The sequence below is a fragment of the Selaginella moellendorffii genome, unplaced genomic scaffold (assembly GCF_000143415.4).
Source record: "Selaginella moellendorffii unplaced genomic scaffold, v1.0 SELMOscaffold_83, whole genome shotgun sequence".
Taxonomy (NCBI): Eukaryota; Viridiplantae; Streptophyta; class Lycopodiopsida; order Selaginellales; family Selaginellaceae; genus Selaginella; species Selaginella moellendorffii.
The window spans coordinates 405089-429709 of NW_003314344.1; the positions used below are offsets into that span (position 1 = coordinate 405089).

The 24621-nt window shown below is 43.6% G+C and overlaps 3 protein-coding genes across 4 annotated transcripts; 2 read left to right on the forward strand and 1 right to left on the reverse strand.

Annotated features, from left to right (window-relative positions):
- The first annotated feature begins 2073 nt into the window (after positions 1 to 2073).
- Positions 2074 to 6264, forward strand: LOC9663186 (DIS3-like exonuclease 2). 2 transcript variants are annotated; one of them, XM_024661548.1, is made up of 7 exons: positions 2074 to 2547; positions 2629 to 3008; positions 3075 to 3128; positions 3187 to 3255; positions 3314 to 5299; positions 5367 to 5438; positions 5496 to 6264. In XM_024661548.1, exons 1-7 carry the CDS (start codon positions 2310 to 2312, stop codon positions 5832 to 5834), a joined length of 3138 nt encoding a protein of 1045 aa, XP_024517316.1. In that variant the 5' UTR covers positions 2074 to 2309; the 3' UTR covers positions 5835 to 6264. The 2 variants fall into 2 exon arrangements, with proteins under 2 accessions (XP_024517316.1, XP_002987636.2); XM_002987590.2 differs by having other exon boundaries at positions 2635 to 3008.
- A 4042-nt stretch (positions 6265 to 10306) lies between these two features.
- Positions 10307 to 11749, reverse strand: LOC9630732. The gene is made up of 7 exons (XM_024661544.1): positions 11328 to 11749; positions 11210 to 11272; positions 11012 to 11154; positions 10921 to 10958; positions 10816 to 10864; positions 10596 to 10760; positions 10307 to 10535 (listed from the first exon to the last, which is right to left on the reverse strand). Exons 1-7 carry the CDS (start codon positions 11744 to 11746, stop codon positions 10384 to 10386), a joined length of 1029 nt encoding a protein of 342 aa, XP_024517312.1. The 5' UTR covers positions 11747 to 11749; the 3' UTR covers positions 10307 to 10383.
- Positions 11750 to 12102: 353 nt separating this feature from the next.
- LOC9663187 (flavonoid 3'-monooxygenase) lies at positions 12103 to 13460 on the forward strand. Its single transcript, XM_024661514.1, has 2 exons — positions 12103 to 12636; positions 12840 to 13460. The coding sequence occupies exons 1-2, from the start codon at positions 12103 to 12105 to the stop codon at positions 13458 to 13460; spliced, it is 1155 nt and encodes a 384-aa protein (XP_024517282.1).
- Positions 13461 to 24621: the final 11161 nt, after the last annotated feature.

Below are 24621 nucleotides of genomic sequence, written 5' to 3' on the forward strand. Positions count from 1 at the left end.
ATATTCTTAAAAGGGAGAAATCTAGAAAAAAGACAACAAAGCAAAATTTAAGAAGCACCAGCAAAACAATCTAGCATCTTCTTCAGAAAAAACACCATAAAAGTCACACTAGACCGAGGAGGAAGAGTGGGGATATTATCAAAGTTTTCCACAACACCAACAACAGTAATCAGTTATCATGCAACAGTACCACCACCAACAGTTACTAGCTAGATGAAGTATCCTTTGTATGTGATATTTGGTGATCCCAATGAGCATGTCACCACATTCAAGAACGTGAGCACAGCCAATAGTGAGCAAACTTTGCAATGTTGAAGGATGTTGTTGTGGAGTGGTATGCAGCAGCAGTGACAAGAGCAGCTCTCATTGATTGGGCCAATTTAAAGAATGCATTTTTAAATGCTTTTTGCCCTACAGGATTTCATCAATGAGTGAGTGACAAGTTCAATGTGATTACCTTGCTGCCGAGAGAAACTATTCAACGGTATGCAATGAGTATTTGGCGACTCCTCTCGAAGAAGGATCCAAAACCTGTAGAAGATTATCATGTTTGATATTTTTGGCAAGGCTTACTAGAGAGCACATCCTTCTTTGTGCAATGCCATGAACCAGCTGATCTTGACACAACAGTCACTTTGGCATCACAGTTTGAGCAACCCAAGTTGCCAAGTCATCCTAGACATGTTCAAACATCATTAGTCCTTGGAGGAATGGCTACACAGCCAGTAAGCTTGCTAGATCATACAAATCTAGGAGTCTATCCAGGTAGAGTACTTGGAATTTTGAATCCAACGAGTGTGACAGCTCCAACTTTGATCCTAGCAGTGGCTCCAGTGGCTCCCATGCAAGTTCAGGTTCCAACTCCATCACTAGAGGTGCAGATGAACAAGGTTAAAGAGGATTTATTCGAGGCTCTTACAAAGAAAATGGGGGACTTATAAGTTAATTGGATCAAGGGTGTTCAGAATCCTCCGCAACCAGTGTGTGATCACTCAAATGTCTAGTGTGTGAAATGCAAGAATTATGGTCACTATCCAAATGAGTGTCCAGTCCAACAAGTGAGAGTAAGTTGTCAATTCTATGGCTAGATTAACCATGCATTGGAAAATTGTTTCTATCATCCTATGAAAGCACAAGCACAAGCAGTACTTGTCTATCAGTAGCAGCAGCCTTATATGCAACGTGTGCCTCCACCAGCGAGTTTTCCACAATTGCAAGTACATGTGGTTCCAAGTTATCATGTTCAAATGCAAACTCCATCACCATATTAGCCACAAGTTCCATGCCAAGAGAATACAATGCAACAGTTTGCATCCAGAAGTGTTCCAGTGTAAGAGTTGGAGTGCAACAGCAGCAAGAAATGGGATGTGGAAGAGGCCGTGGCAGAGGTCCTCAATGCTATAAATGCTGGGAGTTTGGTCATATTCAAGCAAATTGTCCAAATGTAAAGAAGCCAGAAGATTACCAACCAATGTGTGGAGTGTGTGAGACTTGAGGCTTCCATCCTCAAGATCAATGTCCTCACAAGTTGAAGCAGGACTGTGGCAAGCAAATTGTAGATTTGCGAGCTGTGTTTGTTCAAGAAGCAAAAACCTAGATCACACTCATTATAAGCTAGGCAGTTCAGTGAATATTATTAAGGATTCAAAGTGGACAAACTCTAAGATTTAGATAGGTGCCAAATGAAAGGTGGTGGGGCTGGATTCCCACCCGCAATGGTCTCAGTCTAGCGCTATAAACATGCAAATATATAAAAGAGAACCAAACGCCAGTCCAATTATGCTCTACAAAGTCTGCATCTAGAATCTACCATGGAATTTTTACTCCCTATATATTCCTTCCACCGCCAAAATCATCCACCCAATCAATCAAAATCAATGCTTGTAACCATAGGAAATACTTTTGTATTGTTTTTCAATTTGGTTGGCCGGTGGCTGCCTGGCCACACATTTTCTGACACGTGCCACGCCACAGGGAATTAAATCACTTTGCCATCATGACATGGACAAAGGTCCCCGTTAAACCGGATTAAAGGCCCTTAGTTTTTAACCGGCTGGGGGAAGAACCCTAAAACTAACCTGGAGGTGGAAGACGAAGAAGGCGGTGAGAGGCGCGTGCTTGAGAGCGAGAGGGGGCAGGGAGAGAGAGAGGGAGAGGGGAGGGCGCCCTGGCCCTAGCCGCGCGCGCGGCGATCGTTGCGAGAGGCCGAGAGTGAGAGAATTTGGCGCAGCATTTTGGGGTGTGGGGTTTCCAGGAGCGCGAGGGATTTCCTCCAGATTTTGGTGAGAGGGGCCTCGGATTCCTGGTAGATGAAGCCGGGAGGGAAGAATGAGAAAGGAGGCTACCATGCCGTGCCTCCACCGCCTTCACTGTATGGTCAGTATCCGTTCCAGTGCCAGCCGGTGTCCAAGCCCCGGACGAGATCTGCTGGAGGCACCGAGGATTTAGCTGCCAGGGAGAGGGATCGAGATCGGGATGGGGAGAAGAAATTTCGGAAGAGGCCCAGTCGCAAGTCCAAGCAGTTTGTTTCTCCTGACAATGGATCAGGTAAGTTTTCTTTCAGTGATTCCTCGTTGTTTTCCTTTGATCTTTGTGGAGAGCGCATTCTCATCTTCTCATCTCCTTTAGTTGCAGGAGTGGAGATTTTTAACTCGTGTGATGAGAGGGCGTCGCCGACGGGCAGTCCGTTCTCCCCCAACTTTTCTGTGCAAAGATCTAGAGATTATCACGTCGTCAAGACGCTCTACAAGAACGGGAAGTACTCGGAGCTCGAGTTTAAAGAGTTCACGGAAACGCTGCCACCTTATGGGCCGGCTATCAACAACAATCACGACCAGCCGAGCAGCAGCAATTCCGTTGCCTACGCCAGTCCTGGCAAAGGCGCAAGTCCGCTGTCTACACGATTCTACGCTGATACAGACACCAATTTCCAGTTGATGAAGGATCCAGTTGCACCACAGATTTTTCCAGAGCATTGGTCGCTTCCTAAAGTAAATGAAGCCATGCAGGTATCCGTTTTCTCCGTTCTCTTCGCTCATTTCTGGTCTTACGCAATATGTGCTCTTTTCGTTCAGTCTGGGCGTGTTTTTTCTTGCTCCTTGAGAGTAAATGCTCACAACCGAAGTGAGGTACGTAATCCTTCCATTTCTTTTGAGGTGTATACGTGATCATTGTGTGGTTGCCTAGGCTTACGCCACAGTCGACGGACTTTCCGTAGATATCTTGATCGAGGGAGCCTGTGCTCAGAATCGTGCAGTAAGTTCCTCGTGTTAGTTTTTTCCTTCGAGAATTGACCTGGTTTTTCGTTTTGCAGCTTGAAGGGGATTTAGTTGCACTTGTTCTTGATCCGCCTAATTTATGGCCCAGGATGAAGGGCCTTAACAACAATCGGACTGATCGAGTGGTAACTGCGAGTAGTATAGCTGTGACAAACCAAAGTTTCAGTAGTGGTGAAGGCGTACAGGTTTCTAGAGAGATACGTTTAGAAGAGGAGGTAGTCATAGAAAGTGTTGGAAGTAGCAACCAGGTTGTAGAAAGTAGTGAGGATTCGGGTAGTTTACTGTCAGGCCCGGGGTCGACGGCGCTAGAAAAAGTTCAGGCATTGCTCCAAGCTACACCGGGTAAAAGGCCTACTGGGAAAGTAGTGTCTATTTTATCAAAGTCTCGCCGGCGTGATGCGGTGGTCGGATTTCTCTCTGTCAAGTTCCAGCCGCCAACGAGAAATCAAATGGTTCTCACTCCAGTTGATGCCAAGTTTCCGAAGATGGTGGTTTTACCTGATAGCCTTCCGGAAGTTATAGCTCAAAGGTTGCGGGACGGGGATCGTAAGATGGGGAATGAGCTTTTAGCAGCGTGTGTTGATCGCTGGGACTGTAACAGTCCTTATCCTCTCGCGATCATCACACATTGCTTGGGACAAGCTGGGGAACTAGAGGCACAGACAGCGGCTATTTTATTCGAGCACGCGGTTCACAGTGCCGAGTTCCCTCCGGAGGCGATGGCTTGTCTTCCTCGTGTTCCGTGGAGTATTCCGAAGAAGGAGCTACAGAGACGAAGGGACTTGCGCTCACGTAGAGTGTTCACAATCGATCCAGTCACTGCCAGGGACTTGGACGATGCACTGTCGGTGGAGCATCTCGGGGATGGTTTAACGAGAGTTGGAGTACACATCGCAGATGTTTCTTACTTCGTCCATGCTGGCTCGGGTTTAGACAAAGAAGCACAGCAGCGGTCGACGAGTGTGTACTTGATCGAACAGGTGCTTCCAATGCTTCCTCGACTGCTCTGCGAGGAGCTCTGCTCGCTACAGCCCGGAGTAGACAGGTTAGCATTTTCGGTGATGTGGGATCTAGATTCAACAGGACAGATTGTCAAGCAGTGGATAGGTAGAACTGCGATCAAGTCATGCTGCAAGCTAAGTTATGGTGATGCCCAAGAGATCATTGACGGGACTTTCAGCGAGAAACCAGGTCTTTCGGGAAACTTCAGCTGGCAGGAAGTGGCCGCTGATATCAAGACTTTGTACAACATTGCCAAGCAGCTAGAAGAGAGTAGAATTAGGGACGGAGCACTACGTCTAGACACTGGGAAGCTCGTCTTTGCTCTAGATGGGGATGGGAATCCCCACGAGACGAGCTTCTACGAGCAGATGGAATCCAACAAGCTGGTGCAGGAGTTCATGCTTCTGGCTAACGTGAGCGTCGCCAAAGTGATATCGAGAGCGTTTCCCGACTGTGCACTCCTGAGGCGTCATCCTGAACCGAGCTCACGTAAGCTTCTCGAGTTCCAAGAGTTTTGCAAGAAGCACGGGTTTGTGCTGAAGACGGACTCTTCGGCGGACTTGCATGCGTCCCTGGAAGTACTGAGGGAGGAGCTCAAGGACGACCCGGTTCTTCTCAGCATCGTTACACTCTACGCCACCAAACCGATGCAGGTGGCGAAGTACTTTTGCACGGGCCGGGACAAGGACGGTGACTGGGGTCACTATGCCTTGGCCATGCCTGTTTACACGCACTTCACATCTCCGATTCGAAGATATCCCGACATCGTCGTGCACCGGACACTGACAGCCGCTCTCGAGGCCGAAAAGGTGTTGAACAAAAGCCTCACAGGTCCCGAGGATCTGGTCTCAACCAAGGACTATGAGGTACTCCAGTTGGCTGCTTCAAAGCACAGGATCTCTGATCCCGCTGAGATGGCTTTGCTTGCGGACCATTGCAACGAAAGGAAAATGGCAAGCAAGAACGTTCAAGAGGCGACTGACAGGCTCTACCTGTGGACTATGCTACAGAGAAGAAAGGTAACCTTTTCTTTCGTCTTTCCTTCATCCAAGACAGTATCTTATCAGTGTAAGCTTCTGGTTGCAGGGTCTGTTATCAGATGCGTGCGTTGTTGGTCTGGGACCAAAGTTCATGTCGCTGTACGTCTCCAAAATCGCGGTAAGTGAATTTCGCCTGGTTTTCCTTGGCGGACTAATGGACGCCATCTCTCACCAGATGGAGCGCCGTTTATACTACGACGAAGTAGAGGGTCTCAAGGTAGACTGGCTCGAGAACACTGGTACACTGGTTCTGGATTACTGCCGCCCGAGGCAACACTCTCGAAAGGCCAAGTGCCGAAGCATCTCTGACGTCGCAGTTGTGTCCAATCCGGCAATGGATCCTGACGACGAGACTGGTAATCTCGACAGGTTAACCAGGATCGAGCCAGAAGCCATGCCTCTCACCCTTCGCTTGTTCTCACACATCCCAGTTCTTATCCATGCTCTCGGTGGTGATAGCTCCCCTCTCGACATAGGTGTTCGTGTCTACGTTACCTCATACTTCTTCTCCTAGCTATCTTTCTTTTTTTCCTTCTCTCTACTACCTCTTACAACGTACCTTGTTTCCTTTCTCTTTGGTTCTTTGTTGTCTCTTCGTTTTTCGTTCTCTCTTTTCTTGCTCCTTTGTTTTCCCTGTACAGCTCCGTTAAGTACTACTTGTAGAATGGGAGAAGTAAAATAATCCTGCAGTGGAAGAGAGAACTAAGACGAGGAAGAGTTTGAGAGAGCCCGGGTTTTTTTTTTCTTCGTGGCTCGCTCGCTCTCTTCTTTGGTCTCTCCTCTGCGTAACGAGGCAGGCTTGTTTTACTACTCTGGACAAGAGTTCCGCGTTTTAGTAGGTGCTCTACTCCAGCTCTTATCGTTGTGGGCCGTACGACTTGATGGCCTGGTAAAAACTCTTAGAAATAAACAAATAAATGAGAAAATTCAAAGTTATGGGTAAATACAGGTAATATATTAACTATAAGCATATTTTGGACTAAATCTAGTATATACTTATTAAAGTCCCAGTAAAAATGTGCAAGGGCACTACAATTTATTCATGAAGGGCAAAGGTTTTTAGTAATATTTTGCTCTAGGATTTTGTTGTTTGTTCTTATTCCTTCTTTTTCTTTTACAATTGGATTTGTATTAGTTTTTTGATAGATCTAAAATTCTAGCTATTAATGTGTTTAAATTTGATCTTCCTTGGGATCTTTATTACATTCATTTTTCTCTCCCACTATCAATCAATGAGTATATCACTTGAGGTTATTATTAATGCTTCATTCAATGAAATTTTTTATGCTATAGAGTGTGATTATAATCATATTGCACCTACCTTTGGTGTGTTGATATCTCTAGCTTCTGTAAGACATGATTATATGGCTTTTTTGGTTTTTGGTAATTTACCATCTCCTAATAATATAAAGGGTGATTGTGACATCAATTGGAAAGTTATGAAGGTCACAATTAGGTTTTTGGAGATTGTTTGAGGATTAAATTTATAGGAAGCCAATGTATCAAAGCTTGAGTGGATTAAAGATTTCAATGAGGAGCTTGATTATTGTGAAGACAACTTAAGTTAGAGATTTTGTGGAATAAGTGTCAATCCTTCAATTTGTTATTTGATCTTTTTTTTTCACCTTTTGCTCTTTCCTAACTTAATATTGCTTGTGTTCCTTTTTCATTTCCAATATTTCCTTCTCCTAGCATATTAATAATTCATGACTCTTATGACTCACATTCTTAATCTAGTGTTGAGTTGTATGTTTTTTATTCTCCTCATACTAATTTAGTTATTTAATATATATAAAGTTGAGAATTTTACTTTTGTTTCTTTGGTAAAGTCTTTGATCAATTTAAGTGTTAAGTATTCCTTTGTTCCAATGGTTAAGTCATTATTGCATTTGGGTATCGAAAAATATTTGTTGGTTAGTCCTTATAGACACTCTTTCCTTACTGTCATAATAATAGGAGATCAATACTATTAATCCCTTTGTGATCTCCATCTAAGCTAATTATGACAAAATTATGCTAAATACTATATGACACCATGATTGTTTGTAAGGGATATTAAATGCATTCTAAACCCTTATTTTGTAGTGTAACAACTTTAGAACATCCTTAAGTTTAGCTCTAAGTGTTATAATCACTTTAGTCAAAAGTGTTAGATTCAGTGTGTCCCTAGATATCCTTCATTTTATAGTGTAGAGTTTTGGGTTGAGTGTGTATCCTTGGATGTTCCTTATTTCGTAGTGTAACAACTTTAAAGTTTAACTCCAAATTTAAATGCATTATAATTATTTTGGTTAGAGTTTTGGGTTGAGTATATATCCTTGGATTTGATCTTCCCAAGTGATCACTCAGCCTAGTAGTATTTAAACTCAAAAACACTTAAACCTTTGCATTTTTATTCATAGACCCTTTCCCTTTATATTTGAATTAAATTAACTATTTTTTAAATTGTTCTCTTTGGTTGCTTATAATCTATTACGCTTACTTACGAGTTCACACCTTTATGAATAGAAGCTAAAAGCCATAACTCTTCTAAGAACCTTTCTCTTTTGAGACTTTATTTCTTAAGTCGAGACTAACCAAAGAAAATTAAACTTGCATACATGGTATGATTTCTTTAGCCCATTAATAGAGTTAAACTTGAAATCTCTTTGATACAACTATTAACCAATTGAAAAAAGGGGTGTATTCTTATTTATGGGCTTTTTCCTTCTATATTTAAACTTAATGAACCATATTTTAAATTATTATTATTTTTTTGTTTACAGAGTGCTATTAAGAGCCTTTATTTTTTAATTATTGCTGACAAATTTATATGTTCATAAGATTGGACTTTGGATTGTATTGAGGAGGTCAAGTAATATGAATCTTTTGGTTATCTCGTAGTTGCAAAATATTTTATCACAACAAATTCTTTATTCTCTAGGCTTTGAGCACATTTCCTTCTTTTCTCCTATTTCTACATTGAAAATTGCTATTCTAATGCTTCTTTATCTTCTTCCATAATATTTCTTCTTAAATTTTTCTCACTTTCTACTCTTTATCTTAAAAATAGAAACTTGTTTTTTTAGAGGGTAGAGGGGATGGACTAGAGTCCAACCTGGTGAGGATAAATAGATATAATAATGGAGCAAAGATAAAAAAATATGATGAGGATAAGTATAGTGAGTTTGAATAGAATATTTAACAAGGTCGAATGAATGTAATAATGGAGTGAAGTTGAACATAAATGGTAAAGTGAGGATAAATATACTAAATTTGAACAAAGTTAATGCTTTAGAATTTTTTCTCTTTGAGCAGGATAAAGAAGATGTGAAAGATGAATGGAGTGAATTTAACCTCCCATGTGTAATGTTGAGCAAAATAAATTCTATTGATGGTTATGAGTCTAAGTTAATGGTGGTATTAAATGATGGTTGGTAAATAAAGTTTGATATGGGATATATTATTTATTGCAATGGTGCTTTATGAACTATAGTGGCTCTTGAAATCTTTTGTTTTAGTTTAAAATTACTTCAAGGTTGATTCAAGCATTTAGTAGTTGCACATAGAATTGTGATTGAATCATTCAAATTCTATAATTAATTTATATTTATGCTATGGCTTTAGAGTTATAATTATTAACAACTATGTTGCTAGTTCCATGGGAGCTTCAAGTTCTTATGGTAGCCTATAATCATTTATCAAAACTCTAAATATTCCACCTAACTTATTATCAATATCTTTTCATCTTATAATGTAAAATATGTAGATATATGTATCCATTCTTCTATATAAGCAATAGTCTAAACCCTAATTAATATATTTATTCCCATCACAACCTTGTTTATTTTGGAATTGCATTATAGTGGCTTAGTAAACATGACAATCCAGCCTTTAGAGAGGTTGACTCTTCTAATAAACCAGTCTAAATGTTTGATCCATGTTCATTTTTTGAGACTACCATCCAGCTTCCAGTTGAATCCTTGGATGAATGTCGCAATACCAATCTGGACAGCATCAAACCCAAGCTTGGCACTGGGACAAACTCTCCTCCCCGTCCCAGACAGGACCAAGTTAAATTATGTTCAGAGACATCAAGTGTCGATGAGAAGCTGGGGCTGAAACTCTAGAGGGTCTTCCCCAGGGAAGCCCAATTAATTAAGCTCAGCGGCTCAGACGGGACTGTGATCCACACCAACACCTACTCGATTGCCATCGACAAGAGGTTTTGTTGTTTGCAAAGAGCTAGTGGAACCACTGGGCAGAGCCTCATTGTTTCAGCAGGATATATCATAAGTTCATTAGATTATGTTTTGCAGTCCTAATTATTTGTCAAGTCTAAAGAATACGTGATGACTAGGCACGTTAGTGTTTCAGAGACAAGAAGAAACCAAGATCTGATGCCTGATGCACCTAGACCAGAGGAGGTGAGTCCTTGAATATAAGTCATGTTTGCCTTTACTTCAACATACTCGTTCCGTCAAGGGAAGCTCTTGAAGAAAGACAACTGGTGGACGCTATAGTCATTGTCTACAGTCTAAATTCATTTACATTTATCTCTGTAGGAGAAACTGGCATCCTTTCCAAGTGCCTTTGCCAGTTGAGCTGCGCATTTGTGATCCCGGTGATCCGGTTAATTCTGTATCCTCAGAGGCTGGAAGGACTCAAATCCGTGTCACACACAAGATCCGGGTGATGAGCTGCTTGTGGATCCTGACGGCTGCTCGGATGCAGGCACTGTTTTGGCGAGCTATCGAGCAGGTGTGGGAGGAGCGCGTGCCAGATTCCACTGTGCGTGGTATTGGTGGAGGGAGTTCACGGAACCACTCCCGTGCACTGCGGGAACTCGAAGAAGTTTAAAGAAGTTTGCGGAACGAACCTCTGAGGCCCCAGTTCACAGACGATCCTAGAGTGTGTGCTCCTGCGCGATTTCAAGAATGCCGATTATGGATGTGATATGGCATAGCACTTTGCAGAATAAATGGAGTTGGGATATTGGATTCTTAAGGATGAAAGTGAGCTTGATTGCGCAATGATTTAAGAATAATGTCTTCTTATAAACAATGCACTTTGAAAAGATTGGGTCAAACGCCTTTCACAATGACCAGCTTTCCTAGTTTCAACGGAGGCGCCTCCTTTGCATCGCTACGCTTCTGCCATAGCTGGCCGACGAGAACACCAGGACCAGCCGGCCGGATGTAAGCCACGAAGTTTTCCAGTGGCCACGAAAGCTTTTCTGCTTGAAAAATTGGGAGCTCTTAGCAGCAGAGAGAGCAATCATCGGTGGTTTACTCACCTGGTTTTCGAAAAGAGGACGGCAGCTCGTCTTTGAGATGGAGATGGCCGCTGCTAAAATCGAGAACCATATCGCATTCGTCATTTGTAACAGACACAAACTCTGCCTGTTGGACTTTGAAGTACAAAGGCATGTAGCGTGAAACAACACTCCCAAACAAGCCCGCTGATCAGAAATGCATTCGTGATGAGTTCCAGCTTCAAGCAAAAAAAGATCTTACAGCAGCTAAGTTGGCCATAAATACCATCGTCCTTGGACACGAAAAACTCCTACAGGCAGAGAAAGAGTTTAACCAAAGCTTTACATGAAAGTAAGGAAAACATACGATTGTTATGTCTCTCAACCAGCTCCATGGCCAGAAATCTGTGACATATTCTTTGTTGTTCTTGTGAGAATACAAAAAGAAAGAACTTTACCTCCTCCAACCTTTCCATGCCAGATCGTTTTCTTGTATGGTTCCTCGATTTCGGGAGCTGGAAGAAGAGTAAACGCGTCCCCGGCAAACAATTTGGGGCTGTCATAGCGTTTTCCAGTCACCTCCCACATCGACTGCATGAGACTGTCATCCTCGTTAGCAAGCTTTTCCACAAGAAAAGTTCCAAAACTCACAAAACCTGGGATGGATTAGCTCCAAAAGCCGAGCTCTTCGCTCCTCCGGGACATCTCCAATCTTCTTCCTGTGACACGACTAAAACGTTAATCCAGGAAACTCCAGCTGAAAGAGTCACCCACCAGATGAAAGACGCATGGTTGTAGCTCGCCGGATCTAGAGGCGACAAGTATGGCGGATCCAGCAGCGTTATCACGTCCAATTCGTCCAGGTAGAACTTCCCCAGCCCCGGAATCGTTCTATAAGGCCTGTCTCCAAAAGTCCCTGGACCACTGTCTCCCACTCTCTTGTTCTTGGTCGCAGCACTCTTGTTTTCTCTCCCTCCGTCGCTCTCCTCGAAGAATCTATACTCTTGGCGCTCACCAGGACCGGACGAAGACGATGCTCCAGGGCGCCCATTGGTAGCAGCAGCAGCAGCAGCGCACACGAAACCACGCCTTGTGCATGAAATGCGCGCCTGCCGCGCTGCGAGAGAATCCCACGACGCGCTCGTGCATTCGCCTGGAAGCACAGTCGGAGACGCCGCCCCGAGAACCGCCATAGCCGTATAAACCCTAAACCCAAACAAATAAACAAACAAACTCACTCTCTCTCTCTCTCTCTCTCTCTCTCACACACACACACTAGACCTCATTAACGCCACCACTAAGCATTGCGTTTTTCCGTCCTAGCAAAACTATGACTATGGATCTTCTCCCATTTAGTTTGAGCGCCTTCATGCTGCTTGTTTTAACTTCCATCCCTCTCTGGTTTCTTCTTGCTTCTTTAACTAGAAGAAGAAATCTTGGAAAACTCCCTCCAGGACCATTCAATTTGCCAGTCATTGGCTGTCTTCACATGCTTGGCTCGCTCCCTCACATCTCACTCCACAAGCTCTCCCAAAAATATGGCGATGTGATGTACTTGAAGCTTGGGACGAGGTCCACCGTTATCATCAGCTCTGGGAGAGCTGCCAGAGAGATTGTCAAGCTCCATAACCTCAAGTTTGCGTCTAAAGTCCCATTGATCTCTGGCAAATACTTTGGGAACGATTACAGTGGTATAGCTTTCAGCCAATACACTCCAGAAGTGAAGTTCTATAGGAAAATTATCAACACTCACTTGCTCTCCCCGACCAAGCTCAAGATTTACGATGGAATCCGTCACGAGGAGCAGCGCCGTCTCGCTCGATCTCTCAGTGACGAGCGAGGAAATCCGGTCCTCCTGCGGCAAAAGCTCCACAATATGAACATGAACGTGATAACTTACATGCTGTTTGGGAAGCGCTTCTGTGGACACTACAACAACACTGTGAATGTTGACGGGTTTGTGCAAGTGATAGTGGACATTTTGAGGCTGGCTGGGGTTTTCAACGTGAGCGATTATATCCCGGGAATTCGCTGGCTGGACGTTCAAGGTTTGGAGAAGCAGTACAAGCACCTTATGGACAGGGTAAACAGGCACCTCCTTTCAATCTTGCAAGACCGGCGAGTGAATCCTCCGGTTTTCACCAGCGAGGAGCCCATAGCTTTCATTGACGTGCTCATTTCCATGGAAGAAAAGCTCTCAGACATCACCATAATCTCACTCTTGCTTGTAAGTTTTTTATAACCGTTGGTTTCTTAGCTTAACATTGGAAAAATGGAATCTCACAGGATCTGTTGCTGGGTGCGGTCGATACTTCGGCTCTTCTGCTAGAATGGGCAATGGCGGAGCTGTTCCGGCATCCAGTAGAGCTATCAAGAGCTCAGATTCAGATAGACGCGGTAGTCGGCAAAGAAAAACTTGTGGACGAGTCGGACATCTTAAAGCTTCCATACATTGACGCTATAGTCAAGGAAACAATGAGGCTCCGCTCGGTGGCTCCGCTATCTCTTCCCAAACAAGTCCAGGGAGGCCCCATTAAGCTCAGCGGCTACACCATCCCGAACGGTACCACGATTTACATCAACAGCTACTCGATTGGCATCGACGAGAGGTTTTGGAAAGACCCTCTAGAGTTTCAGCCACAACGTTTCTTCGACTTGCCAGACGTCGATGTTTTTGGCCATAACTTTAACTTTCTTCCGTTTGGAACAGGGAGGAGAGTGTGTCCCGGTGCTAAACTTGGATTTGATGCTGTCCAGATTGGTCTTGCGACGCTCGTCCAAGGATTCGACTGGAAGCTGGATGCTCCGGGGAATATGAACATGGATCAAACCTTTGGACTGGTTTGTCACAAGAGTCAACCTCTCGTGGCTATCCCAGTCCCAAGGCTGGACTCTCATATTTACTAAATTGGTCGACACTAGCTGGTCTAGGAAATATCGTGTCTTTACTTTTCCAAACGTCACAGTTTGAAAGAAAGATGAAAAGGCTGGTACCTCTCACACAAATAACATGATCTCGTCTTGAATGTATGCTTTACTACTGTCACGAATGCTCCCAAGAGCGCTTAAAGAGGAAGTCCCTCACATTTTTTATCTTAGAGATCATGTCCTATTTATTTGACAATTGGCATTTAGAATTTAGTTATATCTAGAATATATTTAAATATTCTAGCATCATGTTTATAAGTATGTTCTCTATTATGTTCATTCAATAAATTATATAAGATTAAGATGAACAAATAAATGCAAAATATAATTTTAGAATATTGAACATGTGAGTGCTTGGAATATGGAAAGGGAATTTAGAAAATATGCATATCAATTAACCCAAAAACCTTAGCTTATATACATAAGTGAGTGGTTTGGATTGAAACCAATCTAACGGTTATCAAAATCCCACTATGCTAATATTAATATACAGCATCGTAACTGTATACTTAGACCTCACATCATCCCTCTTCTCAGAATAATGGAAGACCATCAGAGTTCTTTTGTATATGGGCTGGAATCTGGAGGAACGTTAGGAGGAGGCATTGGCAGATTTGTAGGTGGTCTAAGTTGTTTCTGATCCCTTTGCATGAAGTGTTTCAACCATTGCACATGCATAATTTCTGGGAGATTGGCTTGCTAGACATCATGCTGAACGTCATAAACTTACAGTCCAACTTGCCACAACACCTAATACAATCCTTTCCACTAAGCAAGGAGCCCCTTAGAAAAACTACGTATCGTAAGATGGGGAAAACAGACTAACACTAAATTATCCACTTTATACTCCACAGATGAACGATGATAGGAGTTGTAGCACCATTGTTATCCCTCTTGTACGGCCTAAGTGTTCGGCAGACTTTTCTTGGACAAGTGGAAGAATGATCGTCAAATACTGATCCTACGACCTAGCATTGGCAACTCGTGGCAATCACGAAGGTAAACTCAGTTTTGTTGGTAATATTGGATCATGACCATATAGAAGTTTATATGGTGAAGCACCAATATAACTCTACACCTCTGTAACATATGCATACCAAAAAGACGACAAATAACCATCCCAATCCGAATGTTGAAAGTTCACTGTCAGGAATCCCCCAATTCATACCACATTCTTGAATCTCGCTGGATTCCTGACCTGCAGACCACATTCCTGATTCTCGAGACACTTCCCTATTCCTGATTCTCTGATTTCCTGTACGATTCCTGAGTCTTGAGCCACATTCCTGATAATGATGTGGCACCTCCTTGACCTCAGCTATATTTAAGCTGTCCTTGATCCAAGAGTGGTGGAGCTTCATCAACCTATAGTATATATAGGTTAGCCTTGTTCCATCTCTCCACAATCTGAATCAACACCAATCTAGGCCTCTTCTTTGTTTCCACTAGCTTTTCCCTTTGTCTTTTGCATTCTCCGGTCTTGATCTTGTTGGGGGTTTTGATAGTTTGATTCAAATTGTGTTTTTTCATTTTTTTTTCCTTTAGCTCATTTTGATTGTTTGACTGCCTTTGCCTTTTTTTCCCCCTTTTTCTTTCTTTCTGCCGATGGAGTCTCCAAGCCATCCTGATTTCTTTGCCGAAGTCCTTGCAAAAATCCAGTCTGAGAATACTGAGCTGAAGGTGACCCTTCTTCGCATGTAGCAGGAGCTTGCTTCACTTTCGGCTCAAGGATCCAACAAAGTTCCTGAACTGAAGGTGAGTTTCCCGGCGAAATTTTCAAGCAAGCGTTCGGAGCTTCGCGGATTTCTGAACCAGATGGAGCTGATCTTCGCGGATTCCTGAACCAGATGGAGCTGATCTTTGCACTTCAACATTGGCGGTACCCCACTCATGAGTCTCAAATCGGCGTGATTGGGACGTTGCTCAAAGGTGCAGCTTTGTCATGGTTTTCTCCTCTTCTGGAGAAGAGCATGAAAGGGGTCATGGTTCCGAAGCTGATGGATTTTCAATTGTTCAAAGAGAAGCTCGAAGCATGTTTTGGTGAGACGGATCGGGTTCGGGCTGCTACCACAAAGATGAGACGTCTCTCTTAGGGGTCTCGTTCTGCCTTGATCTACGTTGCAGAATTCCAACTACTTGCCTTGGACACTCAGTGGGATGAGCAAGCTCTGATTGACCAATTTCGTTTCGGCCTCAACAATGGTGTCAAGGATTTGTTGCTCACCATGGAGGATCCCAAGGACCTGTCGGACGCCATCAACAAAGCTGTTCGATGTGATAATTGTCTCTTTGAGCGTCGTCAGGAAAGTCGCTGCGCCGCTGTTTTTCCGTCCCAGACTCAGGAATCCCAACTTGAGTCTTCAGGGCATACTCCTGAACCTACTGCTCTAGTCCCGATGGATATTTTTGGTACTCCCAGACTCATCAAAGGGAAGTTGAGTCCTGCTGAGAAGCAACGTCGAATATCTCATAATTTTTGCCTCTACTGTGTTGATTCTAATCACAAAGCAGCTATGTGTCCCAAGAAGCCTCCCCGACTACTCGAGTTCACTCTGCCTCAAAATCCACCTTTGTTGCAGTCGGGAAACAACCCTATCCAAACAAAGTAGGAGCTGTCTGTTTGGACTCCCCGAATTAAAATCATTTTTCTTCTTTATCAAGCTCCTCACCACCTTTCATCAAAGCCACCACCAATTCCCGCAACTTCTGCATCCCATGTCTCCTTTCTTTCACCGGACAATCAGGACTCAAGGCTTTGGCGCTTGCAACTTCCTGCTTCATGGACACAGACTTTGCTGCCCGACATCACATTCTTCTTTCTTCTACCATACGGGATCTGAGGGTTGAAGGCATCGGCGGGCATTTTGTGTCTCCATCTTCTGGACTTAGGGAAACGTTGCCCGTTCAAGTACACATCGGGTCCACCGTCACTGATATCACCTTCAACATCATCAACAGCAAGTCCTCCTCTGTGGTGCTCGGTCTTCCTTGGTTCCAACTACATTAGCCTCAGATCTGTTGGAAGGAATTACAGCTCATCTCTCCCACATCACCATCTCCCACGGCTTCCCCTGCTGTTCATCGAGTCCGAATTAGGAAAAGTTCCCTAAACTCAAATTGGGATTTTGTTCTTGACTCTACGAAGGTTTCACCCTTTTCTTTTTCCTCTCCTCCATCTTACATTGGACCGTATCCTGGTCTCATCATTCCATTTAGTCGTATGCCTCCTCCTATCTTCATAATCACTATGAAAGAACTCCTTCATTGTGAACCTATTTTCCTTTTTGCTTTGCATGTTTCTCCTATTAGTCTTCCTGAGAAGTATCATGATTTTGGGGATGTGTTTGACAAGAAAAAAGCTAGTGTACTGCCTATTCATCGGCCTTATGACTGTCCTATTGATTTACAGGAAGGAGCATCACCTCCGTGGGGGCCTATCTACGGGATATCCCCATCCGAGCTTAAGGCCCTCAAAGAGTACGTGGATGAGAACCTTGACTCCGGGTACATTCAGCATTCGCAATCCCCGGCTGGAGCTCCTGTCTTCTTTATCAAGAAGAAGGATGGGAGTTTGCGGCTAGTCATCGACTACTGAGGTCTGAACAAGGTGACTGTTCGGAACCGTTATCCACTGCCCCTAATCTCGGACCTGTTGGAATGCCTTGGCGGTGCCTGCTTCTTCACCAAGATCGACCTCTGTGGAGCAGACAACCTGATCTGGATCCGGCCTAGTGATGAATGGAAGACTACGTTTCGAACCCGCTATGGCCACTTCGAGTACACTATCATGCCATTTGGCTTGACAAATGCTCCAGCAGTTTTCCAACACATGGCAAACGACGTCTTTCAGGAGTTTCTTGATCAGATGGTGATCGTCTACCTCGATGACATCCTCATCTACTCATAAACTCAAGAGGAGCACGACGAACATGTACGCAAGGTGCTGGCGAAGCTGCGAGAACATGGCCTATATGCGAAGCTTGAGAAATGTTCCTTCGATCAACAGTCTGTGGAGTTCCTTGGGTACATTGTCACTCCTGAGGGTATCACAATGGATCCTACCAAAGTCAAGACTATTCTCGAATGGGAGCCTCCACAATCAATGTCGGACATTCAGGTTTTCCTTGGCTTCACCAACTTTTATCGCAAATTCATTGATCACTACTCTGACATTGTCCTTCCTCTCACGCATCTCACTCGCAAGGATGTTCCCTTCTCTTGGTCTGCTACTGCCCAGCAGGCCTTCGACACACTTAAGGCAGCCTTCAGTTTTGCTCCCGTCTTGATCCGTGTTGATCCCTCACAACCTTTCTTCATCGAGGCTGACGCCTCCGACTTCGCCATCGGTGCTGTGCTGTCTCAACTTGGAGTGGATCATGAACTTCATCCGATCGCTTTCCATTTTCGGAAATTCCAGCCTATGGAGATCAATTACGAAATCCACGACAAAGAGCTCCTTGCCATCGTGGATTCCTTTGGAGAGTGGCGCCGTTTCTTGGAGGGGGCGGGCCATCAAACAACAGTCTAAACAGATCACAAAAATCTCAAGTACTTTGCCACTTCCCGAGTTTTGAGCCGTCGTCAAGCAAGGTGGGCACAATTCCAAAGTCGGTTTGACTTTGTTATCATGTATAGACCTGGAAAGCTTCAAGGCCTTCCTGATGCTCTTTCAAGGCGCTCCTATCTTAGTCTCAAGCCTGGTATTCCTGCTTTTGATCAACAGAATCAAGTTATCCTTGGTCCTGACTGGCTTCAAGTTATGGCAATTTCCCTGGCCCCTCAGGACTCCTCCTTGATGGATGTGATTAGAAACAATCTTCAATCCAATGACCTCACCAGTGACATTTTCCCCCATTTTCAAGCTGGACACCCAATGACTCCCGATTGTCGATGATTTGACGAGTTCGAGTTCTTAGATAGCTTGTTGTACCGTGGGGAGCAGCTTTACGTTTCTGAAGGTGATGCTCGAAGGTTGGTCCTAATGGTGTGCCACGATAGCCCGACTGCTGGTCACTTCGGCATCGCAAAGACCTATGAGCTGGTTGCACGGGACTTTTGGTGGCCTCACCTAGACGACTACATCAAAACTTTTGTTACCCCTTGTGACAGTTGCACCCGAAATAAGGTACCTCGCCACCTTCCTTCAGGATTGCTTCGTTCCCTCCCGGTCCCTTCAGGTCCTTGGGAATCCATCTCCATGGATTTCTTGAGTGATCTTTCGAGTTCTGAAGGCTTCAATAGCATTTTAATTATGGTGGATCGCTTCACAAAGATGGCACACTTCTTGCCGTGTACCAAGGAGTTTTTGGGCGAGGACATGGCAAAACTGGTATTCAGGGAAATTTTCCGACTTCATGGGATTTCTGCAGATGTGGTTTCGGATCGGGGACCTCAATTCATCTCTCATTTTTGGCAACGGTTTTTGCAACTGCTTGGAGTGAAGGCCAACCTTTCTTCAGCGTATCATCCTCAAACTGATGGACAGTCCGAGCGAACGATTTAGACGTTAGAACAATTCCTAAGGTGCTTCATCAACTATCATCAGGATGACTGGTTCGATATCCTTCCCCTTGCTGAGTTCTCCTATAAGAACTCTATTCACTCCTCTCTTCGAGTTTCCCCCTTCTTTGCGAACTCTGGCCGAAATCCCCGATTCAATCTCTCACTTCCTTCTCCATCTGAATCCTCTCATTCAAATCCCCGCTCTGAGACATTTGTCTCCAACCTCCAGGAAATCCACAACTCCATCTCCTTCCACCTCCATCGTGCTCAGGAATCTCATAAAACATTTGCCAATGCCCATTGTCAAGATTGTCCCCCTTACAATATTGGGGATAAAGTCTGGCTCCTCAGGCGAAATATCTCCACCACCAGGCCATGTCCCAAACTCAATTTCAAAAGCCTCGATCCTTTCCTTATCATTGCTATTATTAATCCTATTACTTATCACCTTGCACTTCCCTCCTCCTATCAAATTCACCCGTTTTTCACTCCTCTCTCCTTGAGCCTTATATTCCCAGTCCTATTCCAAATCGGGTCATTCCTCCACCTCCACTAGTGTAGCTCAAGGATGGGTTTGAGTATGAGGTTTAGGACATCCTTGATTCCAAGATCTCACAATCTAAATTCTACTATCTGGTGGATTGGAAGGTTTATGGACCCGAAGAACGCACTTGGGAACCTATGGACAACCTGATTCATTCTCTTGACCTTGTTTAGGACTTCCACTGCCGTTATCCTTCTCGTCCCAGTCCTCAGTCTTTTTCTCCATCTCCCGTCCCTTGCTGCCCATCTCATCCTCCACTTCGTTCTCATTCACGTCCTCGTTCCACTCGTTCTTGAGGAGGGGGTGTTGTCAGCAATCCCCCAATTCATACCACATTCTTGAATCTCGCTGGATTCCTGACCTACAGACCACATTCCTGTTTCTCGAGACACTTCCCTATTCCTGACTCTCGAGACTTTTCCCTATTCCTGACTCTCTAATTTCTTGTACGATTCCTGAGTTTTGAGCCACATTCCTGATGATGATGTGGCACCTCCTTGACCTTAGCTATATTTAGGCCGTCCTCAATCCAAGAGTGGTGGAGCTTCATCAACCTATAGTATATATAGGTTAGCCTTGTTCCATTTCTCCACAATGTGAATCAACATTAATCTAGGCCTCTTCTTTGTTTTCACTAGCTTTTCTCTTTGTCTTTTGCATTCTCCGGTCTTGATCTTGTTGGGGGTCTTGACATTCACATACTTTGTGATCATTCCTTTGAATGTTCAAACGAGCCGTTCCACCAAACCATCTGATTGTGAATGATAAACACTCATGAAAGTGTGGCATATCCCCAACTGAGACATCAAAACATGAAATGCCTCAACCATAAATGCAAGACCATTATTCCAAAGAATCCACTCTGGATAAGAATGCTTGAACACCACTCGATTGAGGAGGAAATATCTAATAGCAATTGCAAAGGCATTAACAAAAGCACCAACTTCCACCGAATAAGTCAAATAGTCAAAAGCAATAATAACATACTCATTGCCAACAGTCGATCGTGGAAAAGGTCCTATAAAATCAAACGCCACTAACTCAAATAGACGGGAAATTGCAATTAACTCTAACCATCCTTCGCAGCATAAGGGGGAGTATTATAAGCTTAGCACCAAATGTAGCTACACACATATTGGATAATATCACGTCGCATCTTCGGCAATAAAATGACCTATGTAGATTCTCAGTCACATGATGATGTCCCATATGCCTGCTTAGAATAGGAGAATCATGGTAGGCATGGAGAAACTGAGGAATAAAGACAAAAGGCACCACTAGCCATAAAGGATCATTAGGATTCAACCCCACAAAATAAAGAAAGCCGTCTTCAAGGCGATACGGAGAATATAAATGCCGGAATGGCAAGTCATCAGTAAGTGATGCAAGATTCTCAAACCCATTTCGAAGCCTTCGAATCCATGGCTTAAGCTTTTGAGCCTTGCGAACCTCATCAAGAGAAGGTAGATCTTGCTTTACATCTTATGGACACTAAACGTCAAGTATAGCAATTGCCGATAGCACAGAATCCTCACCTAGAAAATTCACAAATGCCGGAACAACAAGCTCATCAGAAACATAAAAAGAGAATGGAGAAGAAAGAGGATCTTGAAAAAAGGCATCAGTATCAACCATATAACTCCTTGGGCGATGAACAACATCAAAATCATATATTTGAAGCTTCAAAGCCCACTGAGCAGTACGACCAACCAGGTTCTTTCGCTTTAATAATGAAGTAATGGCAGCATGATCACTTTCAAGTAGCATTTGAGAACCTTGTAGATATGCATGAAGTTTCTCGAAACCCTAAATTGCTTGTAACGCACCTTATCTCTTTCCCCTTAAGCCAACTGGAAAAGGGGCAATTGCTTAATGAGAGAGCCTTTAGTGGTTATTTTATCCCCATTTATCCCCCAAAGTTCCAAGGATCCATGGTGACAGTATATCCAAATCTCATCCCATGATCACATGTGCTACACTCACCCCCCCCTTTAGAGATGTTAATATCCTCATTGACTATTGATTAACAGCCCCTACTGAGCCAAGGGGAACCAACACCTCCATTTCTGCACTCAATCTACCAATCCTTCCATTGTGTAGAGTAGCTATTCCATGTGAGACAACTAGTTATTCACCCGTACCGCAGTCCCATGGTGGATACCTTCGTCTGTGGATACTCCACACAAGAGGAAGGACGTACGTATGGATGCCCAATACGTACGATTTCAAATTTAGGGGTAGGAATATACCTTGCTCAAGGGTATATTATACTTTTAAGTAGCCACTAATCAATGGGAATCAAACCCGTGCCATTTGCTCCGATACCAACTATAGCACACCTTATCTCTCTCCCCTTAAGCCAACTAGAAAAGGGGCAATTGCTTAATGAGAGAGCCCTTAATGGCTATTTTATCCCCATTTATCCCTGAAGGTTCCAAGGATCCACGGTGACAGTATATCTAAATCTCATCCCATAATCACATGCGCTACACTGCTGCTAAACACTCATTCTCTTTCATGGAGTAGTTCATCTCCATTGGTTGTAATATACAGTTTATATACATAATGGGATAGCGCTGACCAGGCACACTTGGGCTCTCTTGCATCAACACACCTCCAAGATTAATATCAGAAGCATCCACACACAAAATAAAAGGTTGAGTGTAGTCAGGATATGCCAAAACTAGAGGAGCCGTCAACAACTCTTTGAGATCCACAAATGCTTACTCACAATCCGGAGACCAGATGAAAGATGACATTAATGACTTCAACAATGCTCACAACGGTGCAGTGTGATCAGAAAGATGATCCACAAAATGACCGAGATACTGCACCTTGCTCAGGAAGTGCTACACATCATTCACACACTTCAAAGTAGGGAACTTTAAAACAGCCATAAGTTTGTCATGATCAACTTGCAAACCCTCATGAGAAATACGGTACCTAAGATAAGTTGTGTTCTTGGACCGAAATACACACTTTGACCACTTCAGCTTTAAATTAATGTCCCGTAACCGATCCAACACTTTACAAACATCACGAACGTGCTCCTCCTATGTCCCCTCTGAGTGGATCAAGACATCATCAATGAAATCAATAGTTACCTCCAACATATCACAAAAAACCTCATCCATCATCCACTGGAAAGTTCCTAAAATATTATTCAAGCAAAACGGCATCACCAAGAACTCATACAAACCAAATGGTGTACGAAAAGCAATCTTAGAAATATCTTCTTCAGCCATCAGTACTTGCCAGTACCTAGAAGCAAGATCTAGCTTGGTGAACCAATGACTTTGCCCGAGATGATCCAAGAGATCAGCAATGTGAGGAAGAGGGTACACATCCAAGATCATCACTTTATTTAACAGATGATAGTCGATGTAGAAATGAATACTCCCATCAGGCTTCATCACAAGATGAAGTTCACATGCCTATAAACTCCACAACTTCCAAATAACACCCTTCTCCAACATCTCTTTTATGTTTGTATATAAAATCTTGATCTCTTTGGGTGACTGATGACAAACATGAACCTTGATTGGACGAACATCCCCGGTTAGAATTGAATGAGATGTGGCAATCTTGGCCCTAGACGATATGTCAAATTCAAAGAGATCAGAATACTCCTTCATGAGCCAGTCAACTGCTGCAACACAAAAATTGTCAAAGGGATTAAAAAAAGGAAGAGCAAAACAAGACGGAAACATAGGAGGAAGGAGTGGGGGGACAAAAGTAATGGAAGCAGAGGTAGAAGCAGAGGGACAAAGAGGTACTGAAGCAAGAGGAATTAATGAAATATAAGGAAGTATGAAACAAGGGGGAAAAGCTTCAAAGTCATACTTGGCATGATTGCGTTGCAACTAATCCATACTAAGGATAAGGTTAAAAGCTTTACTCGGCACCACCCGCAATGACTGCAACCCAAGCTCAAGATCGCCCACACACACAACTAAGTTCACCTCATCCCGTGCATATGCATGTGTATGGCTATTGCTATAAAGAATGAAAACTAACTCCGCCACACGATGCAAATATAGACAACAACGTGTGGCAACAGATCGAGCAATAAAAAATAAACTCGAACCTGTATCAACTAACACGGAGAGAATAATAAAAGACCTTTTGTTATAAAAATGAACTTGGAAAGTAAACATTGAATGAACTAGTGCCGGGAAACGAGGTATCGTGCAAGTAATAGAGGGACTTTACACGAATAAGTTAATAATCCCTCCATCTTTCTTTTGGGAGTTTCATCAAGAGGATGCATTTTGGTGTCCAGACCTTCCATTACAGCAACACCAACAGGACGTTGTTGACATCAAGGTCTCCACCTAGAAAATGGAGGTTGCCAATCCGGAAAACACCGACAACGCCGATAAGTATAACTAACTTTATCATATACCCAGCAGCAAACATCATGGCCACAAGCACATCCTTGCCCTTGTCCTTGGACTTGAGTAGCAGTAGCATCAACCTTCATTGGAACAAGACCATCACCCACAGGAAGTGGAGTGAAAGGACGTGCAACGAGAAGTGGAAAAAGCGACGTCTCATAATGTTGTGCCAAGTGAAGAGCATCATCAAGGGTGGCTAGAGCAAGTGCATGCACAAGTCTGACAAGATCTTGATGAAGTGCTGGCCACAACATTCCTAGCTTGATCCACTCCAACATATTTGGCTCCACACGAAACAAGAAGCTTCGGAAACGAATGCCAAATTGCATTACCAACTTAGATAGCCTTTGACGAAAACGATGCAATTGCTGAGGAGCATTGTCGACGACCTTCTTTTCTTCCACTGGAGGAGCCGCAGCGCTCATCGCAACCTCGTCTTTCTTCTCCTCCTGCACCTCCTCTAAAAGGCATCATCACAATCATTAGCATGTTCAAATGCGCTTTTGAAGATGTCTGGGAGAACACTTCAATCCCTACGAGTGGCTGCATTCAAACCATTGTACCACTATAGTGCCGTCCTTTGAAGACACATGGGAAACTCACACAAATGTCGAACATTATCCCAAAAATGATATATGGCAATCACCATGAAGTGATCAAACCAATGGTACACATCATCCCTAAGATTCCTATGAAA

What these genes read in the sequence shown, in the direction of transcription:
- LOC9663187 (XM_024661514.1), top strand. Translation starts at nt 12,103, where the DNA reads ATGTACTTGAAGCTTGGGACGAGGTCCACCGTTATCATCAGCTCTGGG. An exon ending in ACAAGCACCTTATGGACAGG is followed by an intron (nt 12,637 to 12,839) that starts GTAAACAGGCAC and finishes GGAATCTCACAG; the next exon opens with GATCTGTTGCTGGGTGCGGT.
- LOC9630732 (XM_024661544.1), bottom strand. Translation starts at nt 11,746, where the DNA reads ATGGCGGTTCTCGGGGCGGCGTCTCCGACTGTGCTTCCAGGCGAATGC. An exon ending in GCATGGAAAGGTTGGAGGAG is followed by an intron (nt 10,959 to 11,011) that starts GTAAAGTTCTTT and finishes AATATGTCACAG; the next exon opens with ATTTCTGGCCATGGAGCTGG. An exon ending in GGTTGAGAGACATAACAATC is followed by an intron (nt 10,865 to 10,920) that starts GTATGTTTTCCT and finishes CTCTGCCTGTAG; the next exon opens with GAGTTTTTCGTGTCCAAGGA.
- LOC9663186 (XM_024661548.1), top strand. Translation starts at nt 2,310, where the DNA reads ATGAAGCCGGGAGGGAAGAATGAGAAAGGAGGCTACCATGCCGTGCCT. An exon ending in AAGTAAATGAAGCCATGCAG is followed by an intron (nt 3,009 to 3,074) that starts GTATCCGTTTTC and finishes CTTTTCGTTCAG; the next exon opens with TCTGGGCGTGTTTTTTCTTG. An exon ending in ATGCTCACAACCGAAGTGAG is followed by an intron (nt 3,129 to 3,186) that starts GTACGTAATCCT and finishes GTGGTTGCCTAG; the next exon opens with GCTTACGCCACAGTCGACGG.